Raw genomic sequence first — 13,175 nt, forward strand, 5'->3', positions numbered from 1 at the left:
CAACGGGTCCGAAGGGATAACCGTTGTTCGGAGCTGGCAAGGGGGACATCTCTTGAAAGAGACTGCGTACCCGTCTGAAGTGGTCTTTAACCAGACCTGGGTGAATTGCACAATTCAGAATCCCACCCTGGGATCCCCCAGGGGGAGGCCCGCCCCGTCATGCAGCAGGCTTGTCTTGTTTGGAAGCAGGCTGACGGGCAGTCCAGGATTGTTATGCTTTGGGCTTAGTGGTTTTGGGAGCACAAGCTTGTCTCGGGTATGCCTGACCTTTTGCGTTCCCTTGAGGTCGAAAGGAACGAAAAGTGGTACTCTTTGCCTTCTGTGCAGAAGGATTGGTATTCGGGAGAAATGCAGTGTTAGCAGCCGGTAAGTCAGTTACAATCTTATTCAGATCCTTCCCAGATAGGATGTCACCCTTAAAAGGAAGTACCTCCAAGGTCTTTTTGGAGTCCATGACCTCAATCACAGAATTCGGCGAGCCAGGATGGACGTAGTCGACGCCTTGGCCGTCATTACACCTGCCTCAGAGGACGCCTCCTGAATATATGGGAGGCGGAGGTAATATGAGATATTGTCTGGCAGTGTCAGATAAATCCTAAGGCAGCTCATCTTTTATTGCCTGATCTCACGCTTCAATTCCTTCTGCGGCCCAGGAGGCTGCTATAGTGGGTCTATGTACAGCACCTGTAAGGGAATAAATAGACTCCAGGCATCCTTCCACATGCTTATCTGTCGGTTCCTTCAGGGAGGCGACAGTGGTGACAGGCACACAAGACGGGTGACATGGGAATCCACCGGCGGTGGATTTTCCCACTTGCTACACAACTCAGTGGAGAGAGGATAACGAGATTAACTCTGCAGGGATAGGATAGCGGGCTAGCATATTTTTAGACAGGGATAATTTCTTTCCTGGAGAAGACCAGGGTTCTTGATGAATGTCTACCAAATGGTCAGAATGTGGTAATACTACTTTAGCTACCTTCTGACATTTAAAATTTACCAGGTTTCTTAGATGCAGTAGTGGGATCTACATCATCATCATCGATTTGTAGAATCAGCATAATAGCCTCCACTAGGTCAGGGACATCAACTTGCGTTGTAGTTTCCTTGTCAGAAGCAACTGTATCAGTGTCTGACGGGTCAGTATACTCCCCATCCTCATCTGAGATATTAGTGGATTGTCAGGAGGCGGCGGCCCGTTTAGATGACCCCTTGATCACAGAAGGACGTGGGGTAGATTTTTGTCTAACCAAAGATTGATTCAATTGTTGAATCTGGGTAGAGAGAGTATCCGCCCAGGGCGGATTCACCATAGGGACAATATGTGGCTGCAATGGCACAGGAGGTCCCATAGGGGGCGTAAGGCATGTCACAAGCGTATTAAGCATATTTGAGAAGGCCGCCCAAGGTGGCTCCTGACTGGCTACAGGAGTAGCGAGCTGACTGGGAGATGTATGGCACATATTACACAGACCATACTTTAAAACTTCCCCCTCAGACAAGTCCTTGGCGCATGCGCTGCATGATGCAGGAGCATCTACGGATTTCCCGCCCTTTGTGGTAGACATTATGGTGAATGTAACCTTAGAGCGTAATAGTACGATATAGCCAGACAAATACAATACCTGCAAATAAATCCCCCATTTATGTGGCAGAGAATAAATACGGCATTAGGTGACTGAAATACACAGTAAAATACACTTAACTGTAAATACTGCGCAGCACTATATATTAGACCCTGATGCACCTAGTCCCCTAGGGTACAGAATACCGTGATAGCTATAGCTTGTGATACACTGAAAGTGAAACCACACAGCAGATGCAGGCATACACGGTCACAGTAACAATGCAGAAAATAATTTTAATCAGACAACAAAACTGCACTGGACTAGATTAGATAGATAGATAGATAGATAGATAGATAGATAGATAGATAGATAGATAGATAGATAGATAGATAGATAGATAGATAGATAGATAGATAATATATAAAATATATATATATATAAACAATGGGGGGTAATTCCAAGTTGATCGCAGCAGGATTTTTTTTAGCAATTGGGCAAAACCATGTGCACTGCAGGGGAGGCAGATATAACGTGCAGAGAGAGTTAGATTTGGGTGGGTTATTTTGTTTCTGTGCAGGGTAAATACTGGCTGCTTTATTTTTACGCTGCAAATTAGATTGCAGATTGAACACACCCCACCCAAATCTAACTCTCTCTGCACATGTTATATCTGCCTCCCCTGCAGTGCACATGGTTTTGCCCAATTGCTAACAAAAATCCTGCTGCGATCAACTCAGAATTACCCCCCAATGTACGGTCTGAGACCGGATGTATATATCAGAATACTCGTGCAATATATTCTGGTAGAGGTACACTTGTTCTTAACTAACGCTGTCTTAGAATGACATGTAGAATACTTAAGTGTCTGTAGAATCACAGAGCTGATAAATCAGATGGGTTTACAGAGGAGACCTTGTCCTGCAGTCCCGGAGACCAGTCGCAGCTGTTGTGAGTAGATGGCGCCCAGCGTCTCAGTCAGGGAGTGAGAATGTGAGGCAGTTCCAGGGCGGGAACACCAGCCGTAGATGGCGCCCGGAGCTGGGGGAGGAACTGCAGGTCAAGCGCCTTATCCCCTATGCTGGTCCTCACCACCGGGTACAATGGAGCCTTATTAAACATGGATATGTATAATCCGACCTGTGCTCCTCTGCCCTGGTGGATATAGTGGGGTCCCTGCACAGCCAGAGTGTCCACGCCAGCATCACGGTCCATCTCCAGAGACCCCGACCGGAACACGATTTAAAGGCGGGTCTCGCCTGGGGGACCCTCTTACCTCCTCCCTTAGAAGCAGCCACGCGATCCAGGAGAGCGTCTGCGGTGGTGTGCCTAGAAACTGGAGCGCCTCCGCCGCAAGTAGCCGGGAACAGAGCCAGCGGGAGTATGCGATGCCGCTGGGGAGGTGATGGAGCCGCAGCACAGTATGTCACACTGACATATGAAGTGCTACAGCCCTTGAAGTCTTCTAAATAGCTTTTTCAGGGCAGCCCAGTGCAACCACCCGGTCAAGAGACCTGCTTCATGCAGGCACCAGCTCTAAAACTGAGCTCAAAGTGCCTGGAGGCAGGGTTATATAGAGGAGGCCCTGCAATGCATCCTGGGACAGTCGAAAGCTTTAGCCTGTTGGTGCCTCTGGATCAAGATCCATCTCTACACCCGGTGTATTCCCTGTGGAACACCGTTTACCCAGCTGCAGAAAAATATCTTGCTTTCAAGATGACTGCCTTAATCTTGTGACCAACAGGAATGCGACACACAGTCCCATTCTTTGTCTGTTCTCCAAGCTCCACCCTCTGCCAGCTACCCACACAAGGCTTAGTCAATGGCCAGTGGGAGTCAACCAATGCCAGTCAGGAGGTGCGTCAGCTGCGTGTCCATGCATACATAGTGGCAAGCGTTAACAGGTGACGTTGGTAGAAGCTGGAGTAGAAATGTGGTTCCAGGTGCCATGTGGTAGAAGCCTGGTGGTGGCAGTAAAGATTCCAGACCACTGCGTAGTGGGTAGAGTCAGTAATTGGCAGAAAGTGGGAATCGCCTATTAGCCCAGGTCCCCTGAGAAGCAAACCCAATCTGTAACAGGTAGCGAGGGCACATCCGGTCACAGTGCTAAACCATGCCCACAATAAAATGATCAAGTCCACATGTTTTAGGCACCACTGACCACCAGGAAGGACACATGGGTACTGCATGCTCAGTGATACAGGGGAAGACCGAAGCAACAGCAGTAACTGTCTACGATAGGTCCTAGGCACCCCAATCGGACACTGTATATCAGAGGTTACCTAACGCGGCCCGCAAGGCACCACAACGGTCTAGGTTTTAAGTGTATCCGTGCTTGGCCACAGGTGACTTAATTAGCACCTAAGTCAACCATGGATATACCTAAATCCTGGACTGTTGGGGTGCCTTGAGGATCGTGTTTGGGAACCTCTGCTGTATATATTGTCTTTGTTCTCCTTCTACCCATCCTATTGGCTGCGTGGTCCTCCGATATATCGCACATTTTTGTAGCCATTCTAACTGGCAGAACCCAACTCTCCGACGTAGCTCTATGTTCGGCCTGCTGAGGGGATCTCTATACTAGTCTAACAGTTATGGAGACTCACTTGGTAAATTTTGCCTGAGAAGAAAAAAAAAATAATAATAATAATTGCATTTCGCTATACAAAGGACCAGTTTAGGCTTAATGATCAGCTACCATACCCCGCAACTACATTCAGGGGTCTACTGATTAAGCATTGCAGAGCGGCAGTGCTAATTTAGTATCCAATTCGCTGAGAGCAGTAGTGGTGGATACTAAAACATCAGTCAATTCTACACTGCTCCAGCGCGAAAACAGCCGATCCGAAAATCAGATTTCCCAGTGATTCCCATCCATCCCAACTACTGTAGCAATGAAACGTAACACTGCAGAGTCTGATTTGGCAGCGCTATTATGTGAACTTGGTTCACGCATGCATACAAAAAAGCGGCGTCCTGCGAAGGGACCCAAACAGAAGGAAGTACCCGAAGAGATCTTTTATCAACCTGGACTTCCTTCGCATACGAAGTAGTGGAGGTCCAAGACCCAACACCGTGTGAAGATGGCATAGGTTCTTGCGGTCAGGTTTTGAAAATGTAGTATTTTCATAGCTTGATCAATTTGGGTCCCCATAGTTACTGTATGAGGATGCTGGGGCAGATCAGGGAGATCGGGACTAATAAAAGGTAAGCAATGAATGGCCCAGATACTTCATTTCTACAAAAGTAGGTGAATGTTAATTTTCACCTACTTCTGTAGAAATGAAAGGAATAATGAACAGACCTCTTTAATGCCCCTAGTCAGGGAAAGAACCTCCAGGGATCAGGCACAGTCGGGGTTAAAGCAAGCAGCACTGCTCCCAGTAACAGAGCACGCATCACACAGGGTGACACATTCACCGGCAGATGAAGAATATTTGCATGGCAATTGGCATTCAGCGTGAAGTAACCAGAGAGCAATTGGCAGACAGCTTTCACAGAAATATAGAAGGGCTTGTTTTGCTCAGGAACCCACGGCAAACGCTTTGCTTTGTGTATTCCACAGATTGCAGGGAGAGAAACAGGAGAGGAGCCAAACAGGCCTGGACGGATCTACAGTGGCGACTGTCAGAAGAATGAATAACCCGGCTACTCAGACTGCACAGTACACGGACATTAGCAGCTGCCGAATGCTATGTGCTACTGTATTAGGGCAGCCATGACTGAAGTCAATCACAAGACGCCCATAGCAAGTCACGCAGCCCCGTGCCTCTCACATATGCAGCATGGCAGCAGTATGTGCGAGGGCTGCTGATCTACAGCACGGTGTGCCGGAACATTGTCTCATATTACGTTTAGGAGCCCCTGCGTCACAGTCACTATTAGCAATACAGACACAGATTCTAAACCATCTCAGTGCTGGATGCTAATGCCTGTGAGCAAGAGGCCCAAGAAAATGTCACAAAGTTGGTAGATATTTTGTATATACACATTGTAGGTGTATATAACAACACTAAGGCGCCCTACACACTCGGCGATGCGCCGCCGAGGTGCCCGACGGCCGATACGGCCGACGAGCAACCCGGCAGCGGGGGGGCAGTGACGGGGGGAGTGAAGTTTCTTCACTCCCCCCGTCACGCGGCTCCATAGAACTGCAGGCAAATATGGACGAGATCGTCCATATTGGCCTGCATGCACAGCCGACGGGAGACCAGCGATGAACGAGCGCGGGGCCGCGCATCGTTCATCGCTGGAGTCTCCACACTGAAAGATATGAACGAGTTCTCGTTCATTTATGAACGAGATCGTTCATATCTTTCAGAATATCGCCAAGTGTGTAGGGCCTATAACATAGATCTCGCCCTACAGATATATATGGAGCATATGATATGTACTAACCTGTTCCATCGTGACTGTATACAAGACAGGTGATGTTTGCCTTTACCTCACTCGTTACCTGGAACATAAAACACGGATCAGCTGAACGTAGTGAGAAAAAGCAGGTTATGCAGACCCTCCAACATGACCCCTTCCCACCAGGTACACAATACTCAGCTCCTAGGCTTCCCACGTGCAGACCCTCCAACATGAACCCATCCCACCAGGTATACAATACTCTGTTCCTGGGTTTCCCACGTGCAGACCCTCCAACATGACCCCATCCCACCAGGTACACAATACTCCGCTCCTAGGCTTCCCACGTGCAGACCCTCCAACATGACCCCATCCCACCAGGTACACAATACTCCGCTCCTAGGCTTCCCACGTGCAGACCCTCCAACATGACCCCTTCCCACCAGGTACACAATACTCAGCTCCTAGGCTTCCCACGTGCAGACCCTCCAACATGACCCCTTCCCACCAGGTAAACAATGCTCTGCTCCTGGGCTTCCCACATGCAGACACTTCAACATGACCCCTTCCCACCAGGTACACAATGCTCTGCTCCTGGGCTTCCCACATGCAGACCCTCCAACATGACCCCTTCCCACCAGGTACACAATACTATGCTCCTGGCCTTCCCTGTTGTTTTGTATCCAAGGCTTTGGAATGAAGGTGCTACGCAACTTTTTACCATACTTTACTATAAATTTAATATACTCCATTCAAGATAGCATATGGTACAGTACAGTGGATATATTTTGCAGTTACTGATACTTTTTGGGTTGACGTTACCAAACACAAGCAATTCAAGTGCCACCCCATGGCATGTGCCTCAAATGCCTATTGGGCAATTTCGCCACTGCTGTCCACAGATTTTCTTAGGAGTAGCCATCCTATTGTCCACCCCGTGCCCTAATCATGTACCCATTGGCATACAGAGGACATGGAAGGTAATTCAATTGCGGGCGAAGGGTGGGAATTAAGTGGCATTTAGAGAACGGCAACAACAGTGCATCTAGCACCCGTCGCCCACCCAAATCCAGACTATGCTCAAAATCGCTCGCTACCCTATGGGCGAGTTGGGCTGCCCTTGTGTGGCTGTCGCCGCGCCGATTCGGCAAGCAGATGTGTCTCACGCAATTAAATCCCCCCCCACCCACATTCTTCACACAATGGGTTAAATACATAAGAAGTGAATACAGTGGAGAAGCGGGCCAGTGGAGAAGCTGCCCATAGCAACCAATCAGCTTTGAGGTAGCATCTATGAAGTACACTCTATAAAATGATAGGTAGAAGTGGGTTGGATACCACGTGCAACTTCTCCACTGGCCCACTGCTTGATATATCAACCCCAACATGGCTTATATGGGTCAGTGTTATAGCCCTAACATTTCCTCATATGATTTCAATAAAGAGGCTGGAACTGGATTCTAAACTAGATTTATATACCAGATCTGGTAAGAGAAATGAGGAACAGTATATGGTGTAATCCCTGGTTTAAATGAAATTCTCAAAACCATTAATTCAATAACCACAGTTTCTCTCTCATTACTGATCAGCTATTTATTCCCTAACTTGCCAGCTCCTACAGACATGTTCCTATAACCTCCGATTCCATTTGGTCCATCTGAGAACTAGGGGCCCGATTCAGCATCGATCGCTGAAGCGTGGAAATTGATAATCGGCGATTTCTGCACTTCTGCACATGGTTGCACGCCACTGAGCACATGCGCAAGGACTTGGCATTCTAAGTGACGCAGTCTAGCTAATCGCAGGGGGTGGCATTGCAGTGGTGCAGCTTTGGGGGGGTCCGGACAACAGAGGTGTGTCCAGACTGATTGCAGAGCGGGCCGTATGACATCACGTGCAGCTGCTACGACCCAAAACATGGCGGCCTGGTGACTGCCTTTGCAGCAGAGGGCTAGCCTAAAGATGCGAGCGCTTCACATTTTAGCGGGGAAGAAGGACCCTGCCTGCGGGGCTGCCTTGCCCTGTGTTGGGCGGACCCCTCATGTTAGTGGAAGGAGTAGTGGTTTTGTGATTTTTCGCAAAACTACAAGTCATGCTGAATTAAGCACTAAGCCCCTACACTTACTAAAGGGTGCCCAACGGCAGTAATTAAATTGCCATTTGGGCGCCAGAGGTGCGATTAAAATGTGTTGAAACTGGGCACTTTGGGCGTACAAACGGGAGTTTTGGATGCCCAAAACATGGAGTTTAGACAGGTTTAACCATTTTAGACGGCTAAACCCTGTCTGTTTGGGCGCGACATGCGCAATGTACATGGGCACCCAAACACAATTGAATTATTGAAAAATTGAACAATTGCGACTACTGTTTGAGCGTCTAAAAAATAAGAATTTACTTACCGATAATTCTATTTCTCGGAGTCCGTAGTGGATGCTGGGGTTCCTGAAAGGACCATGGGGGAATAGCGGCTCCGCAGGAGACAGGGCACAAAAAGTAAAGCTTTCCGATCAGGTGGTGTGCACTGGCTCCTCCCCCTATGACCCTCCTCCAAGCCTCAGTTAGGTACTGTGCCCGGACGAGCGTACACAATAAGGGAGGAATTTTGAATCCCGGGTAAGACTCATACCAGCCACACCAATCACACCGTACAACTTGTGATCAAACCCAGTTAACAGTATGATAACAGAGGAGCCTCTGAAAGATGGCTTCCTAAACAATAACCCGAATTAGTTAACAATAACTATGTACAATTATTGCAGATAATCCGCACTTGGGATGGGCGCCCAGCATCCACTACGGACTCCGAGAAATAGAATTATCGGTAAGTAAATTCTTATTTTCTCTATCGTCCTAGTGGATGCTGGGGTTCCTGAAAGGACCATGGGGATTATACCAAAGCTCCCAAACGGGCGGGAGAGTGCGGATGACTCTGCAGCACCGAATGAGAGAACTCCAGGTCCTCCTTAGCCAGAGTATCAAATTTGTAAAATTTTACAAACGTGTTCTCCCCTGACCACGTAGCTGCTCGGCAAAGTTGTAATGCCGAGACCCCTCGGGCAGCCGCCCAAGATGAGCCCACCTTCCTTGTGGAGTGGGCCTTTACAGATTTAGGCTGTGGCAGGCCTGCCACAGAATGTGCAAGTTGGATTGTGCTACAGATCCAACGAGCAATCGTCTGCTTAGACGCAGGAGCACCCATCTTGTTGGGTGCATACAATATAAACAACGAGTCAGATTTTCTGACTCCAGCTGTCCTTGCAATATATATTTTTAATGCTCTGACAACGTCCAGTAACTTGGAGTCCTCCAAGTCACTTGTAGCCGCAGGCACTACAATAGGCTGGTTCAGATGAAATGCTGACACCACCTTAGGGAGAAAATGCGGACGAGTCCGCAGTTCTGCCCTGTCCGAATGGAAAATCAGATATGGGCTTTTGTAAGATAAAGCTGCCAGTTCTGACACTCTCCTGGCCGAAGCCAGGGCTAGTAACATGGTCACTTTCCATGTGAGATATTTTAAATCCACCTTTTTTAGTGGTTCAAACCAATGAGATTTTAGAAATTCCAAAACCACATTGAGATCCCACGGTGCCACTGGAGGCACCACAGGAGGCTGTATATGCAGCACTCCCTTAACAAAAGTCTGGACTTCAGGAACTGAAGCCAATTCTTTTTGAAAGAAAATCGACAGGGCCGAAATTTGAACCTTAATAGATCCCAATTTGAGACCCATAGACAATCCTGATTGCAGGAAATGTAGGAATCGACCCAGTTGAAATTCCTCCGTCGGAGCACTCCGATCCTCGCACCACGCAACATATCTTCGCCAAATGCGGTGATAGTGTTGCACGGTTACTTCCTTCCTTGCTTTAATCAAAGTAGGAATGACTTCTTCCGGCATGCCTTTTTCCTTTAGGATCCGGCGTTCAACCGCCATGCCGTCAAACGCAGCCGCGGTAAGTCTTGAAACAGACAGGGACCCTGCTGAAGCAAGTCCCTCCTTAGAGGTAGAGGCCACGGATCTTCCGTGATCATCTCTTGAAGTTCCGGGTACCAAGTCCTTCTTGGCCAATCCGGAACCACTAGTATCGTTCTTACGCCTCTTTGCCGTATAATTCTCAATACTTTTGGTATGAGAGGCAGAGGAGGAAACACATACACCGACTGGTACACCCAAGGCGTTACCAGCGCGTCCACAGCTATTGCCTGCGGATCTCTTGACCTGGCGCAATACCTGTCCAGTTTTTTGTTGAGGCGAGACGCCATCATGTCCACCATTGGTCTTTCCCAATGGGTTACCAGCATGTGGAAGACTTCCGGATGAAGTCCCCACTCTCCCGGGTGAAGGTCGTGTCTGCTGAGGAAGTCTGCTTCCCAGTTGTCCACTCCCGGGATGAACACTGCTGACAGTGTTATCACATGATTCTCTGCCCAGCGAAGAATCCTTGCAGCTTCTGCCATTGCACTCCTGCTTCTTGTGCCGCCCTGTCTGTTTACATGGGCGACTGCCGTGATGTTGTCCGACTGGATCAACACCGGTTTTCCTTGAAGCAGAGGTTCTGCCTGGCTTAGAGCATTGTAGATTGCTCTTAGTTCCAGAATGTTTATGTGAAGAGACGTTTCCAGGCTCGTCCACACTCCCTGGAAGTTTCTTCCTTGTGTGACTGCTCCCCAGCCTCTCAGGCTGGCGTCCGTGGTCACCAGGATCCAATCCTGTATGCCGAATCTGCGGCCCTCCAATAGATGAGCACTCTGCAACCACCACAGAAGAGATACCCTTGTCCTTGGAGACAGGGTTATCCGCTGGTGCATCTGAAGATGCGACCCTGACCATTTGTCCAACAGATCCCTCTGGAAAATTCGTGCATGGAATCTGCCGAATGGAATTGCTTCGTAAGAAGCCACCATTTTTCCCAGGACTCTTGTGCATTGATGTACAGACACCTTTCCTGGTTTTAGGAGGTTCCTGACAAGCTCGGATAACTCCTTGGCTTTTTCCTCCGGGAGAAAAACCTTTTTCTGAACCGTGTCCAGAATCATCCCTAGGAACAGCAGACGAGTTGTCGGCATTAACTGGGATTTTGGAATATTCAGAATCCAGCCGTGCTGTTTTAGCACTTCTTGAGACAGTGCTAATCCCCTTTCTAGCTGTTCTCTGGACCTTGCCCTTATTAGGAGATCGTCCAAGTATGGGATAATTAATACGCCTTTTCTTCGAAGAAGAATCATCATCTCGGCCATTACCTTTGTAAAGACCCGAGGTGCCGTGGACAATCCGAACGGCAGCGTCTGAAACTGATAGTGACAGTTTTGTACAACGAACCTGAGGTACCCCTGGTGTGAGGGGTAAATTGGAACGTGGAGGTACGCATCCTTGATGTCCAAGGACACCATAAAGTCCCCTTCTTCCAGGTTCGCTATCACTGCTCTGAGTGACTCCATTTTGAACTTGAACTTCTTTATGTACAGGTTCAAGGACTTCAGATTTAGAATAGGTCTTACCGAGCCGTCCGGCTTCGGTACCACAAATAGAGTGGAATAATACCCCTTTCCCTGTTGTAGAAGAGGTACCTTGACTATCACCTGCTGAGAGTACAGCTTGTGAATGGCTTCCAAAACCGTCTCCCTTTCGGAGGGGGACGTTGGTAAAGCAGACTTCAGGAAACGGCGAGGCGGATCTGTCTCTAGTTCCAACCTGTACCCCTGAGATATTATCTGCAGGATCCAGGGATCTACCTGCGAGTGAGCCCACTGCGCGCTGAAATTCTTGAGACGACCGCCCACCGCCCCCGAGTCCGCTTGAGAAGCCCCAGCGTCATGCTGAGGCTTTTGTAGAAGCGGGGGAGGGCTTCTGTTCCTGGGAAGGAGCTGCCTGTTGGTGTCTCTTCCCCCTTCCTCTGCCTCGTGGCAGATATGAATATCCCTTTGCTCTCTTGTTTTTAAAGGAACGAAAGGGCTGCGGTTGAAAAGTCGGTGTCTTTTTCTGTTGGGGAGTAGCTTGAGGTAAAAAGGTGGATTTCCCGGCTGTAGCCGTGGCCACCAAATCTGATAGACCGACTCCAAATAACTCCTCCCCTTTATACGGCAAAACTTCCATATGCCGTTTTGAGTCCGCATCGCCTGACCACTGTCGCGTCCATAAACTTCTTCTGGCCGAAATGGACATAGCACTTACCCGTGATGCCAGTGTGCAGATATCCCTCTGTGCATCACGCATATAAAGAAATGCATCCTTTATTTGCTCTAAAGACAGTAAAACATTGTCCCTATCCAGGGTATCAATATTTTCAATCAGGGACTCTGACCAAGCTACTCCAGCACTGCACATCCAGGCTGTCGCTATAGCTGGTCGTAGTATAACACCTGTATGTGTGTATATACTTTTTTGGATATTTTCCATCCTCCTATCTGCTGGATCTTTAAGTGCGGCCGTCTCAGGAGAGGGTAACGCCACTTGTTTAGATAAGCGTGTGAGCGCCTTGTCCACCCTAGGAGGTGTTTCCCAGCGCGCCCTAACCTCTGACGGGAAAGGGTATAAAGCTAATAACTTCTTTGAAATTAGCATCTTTTTATCGGGGGCAACCCACGCTTCATCACATACATCATTTAGTTCTTCTGATTCAGGAAAAACTATAGGTAGTTTTTTCACACCCCACATAATACCCTGTTTAGTGGTACCTGTAGTATCAGCTAAATGTAACGCCTCCTTCATTGCCAAAATCATATAACGTGTGGCCCTACTGGAAAATACGGTTGATTCGTCACCGTCGCCACTGGAATCAGTGCCTGTGTCTGGGTCTGTGTCGACCGACTGAGGCAAAGGGCGTTTTACAGCCCCTGACGGTGTTTGAGGCGCCTGGACAGGCACTAACTGATTGTCCGGCCGTCTCATGTCGTCAAACGACTGCTTTAGCGTGTTGACACTATCCCGTAATTCCATAAATAAAGGCATCCATTCTGGTGTCGACCCCCTAGGAGGTGACATCCCCATATTTGGCAATTGCTCCGCCTCCACACCAATATCGTCCTCATACATGTCGACACACACGTACCGACACACAGCAGACACACAGGGAATGCTCTTAACGAAGACAGGACCCCACTAGCCCTTTGGGGAGACAGAGGGAGAGTTTGCCAGCACACACCAAAAGCGCTATATATGACAGGGATAGCCTTATAATAAGTGCTCCCTGTATAGCTGCATTTATAATATAATTTTTGCCACTATTTTGCCCCCCCTCTCTTGTTTTACCCTGT

General features: G+C 48.5%; 1 protein-coding gene across 3 annotated transcripts in view; it reads right to left on the bottom strand.

Moving 5' to 3' along the window:
* Nucleotides 1-13,175, bottom strand: part of DCAF8 (DDB1 and CUL4 associated factor 8) — a 71,866-nt gene that overhangs the window by 28,416 nt on the left and 30,275 nt on the right. For all 3 annotated transcript variants that reach the window (XM_063946979.1, XM_063946978.1, XM_063946977.1), the window contains exon 9: nucleotides 5,964-6,021. In XM_063946979.1, the coding sequence (XP_063803049.1) occupies nucleotides 5,964-6,021 (58 nt within the window). The remainder of the gene's footprint in view (nucleotides 1-5,963; nucleotides 6,022-13,175) is intronic.

Source organism: Pseudophryne corroboree, chromosome 12, assembly GCF_028390025.1.
Source record: "Pseudophryne corroboree isolate aPseCor3 chromosome 12, aPseCor3.hap2, whole genome shotgun sequence".
NCBI classification, from domain to species: domain Eukaryota; kingdom Metazoa; phylum Chordata; class Amphibia; order Anura; family Myobatrachidae; genus Pseudophryne; species Pseudophryne corroboree.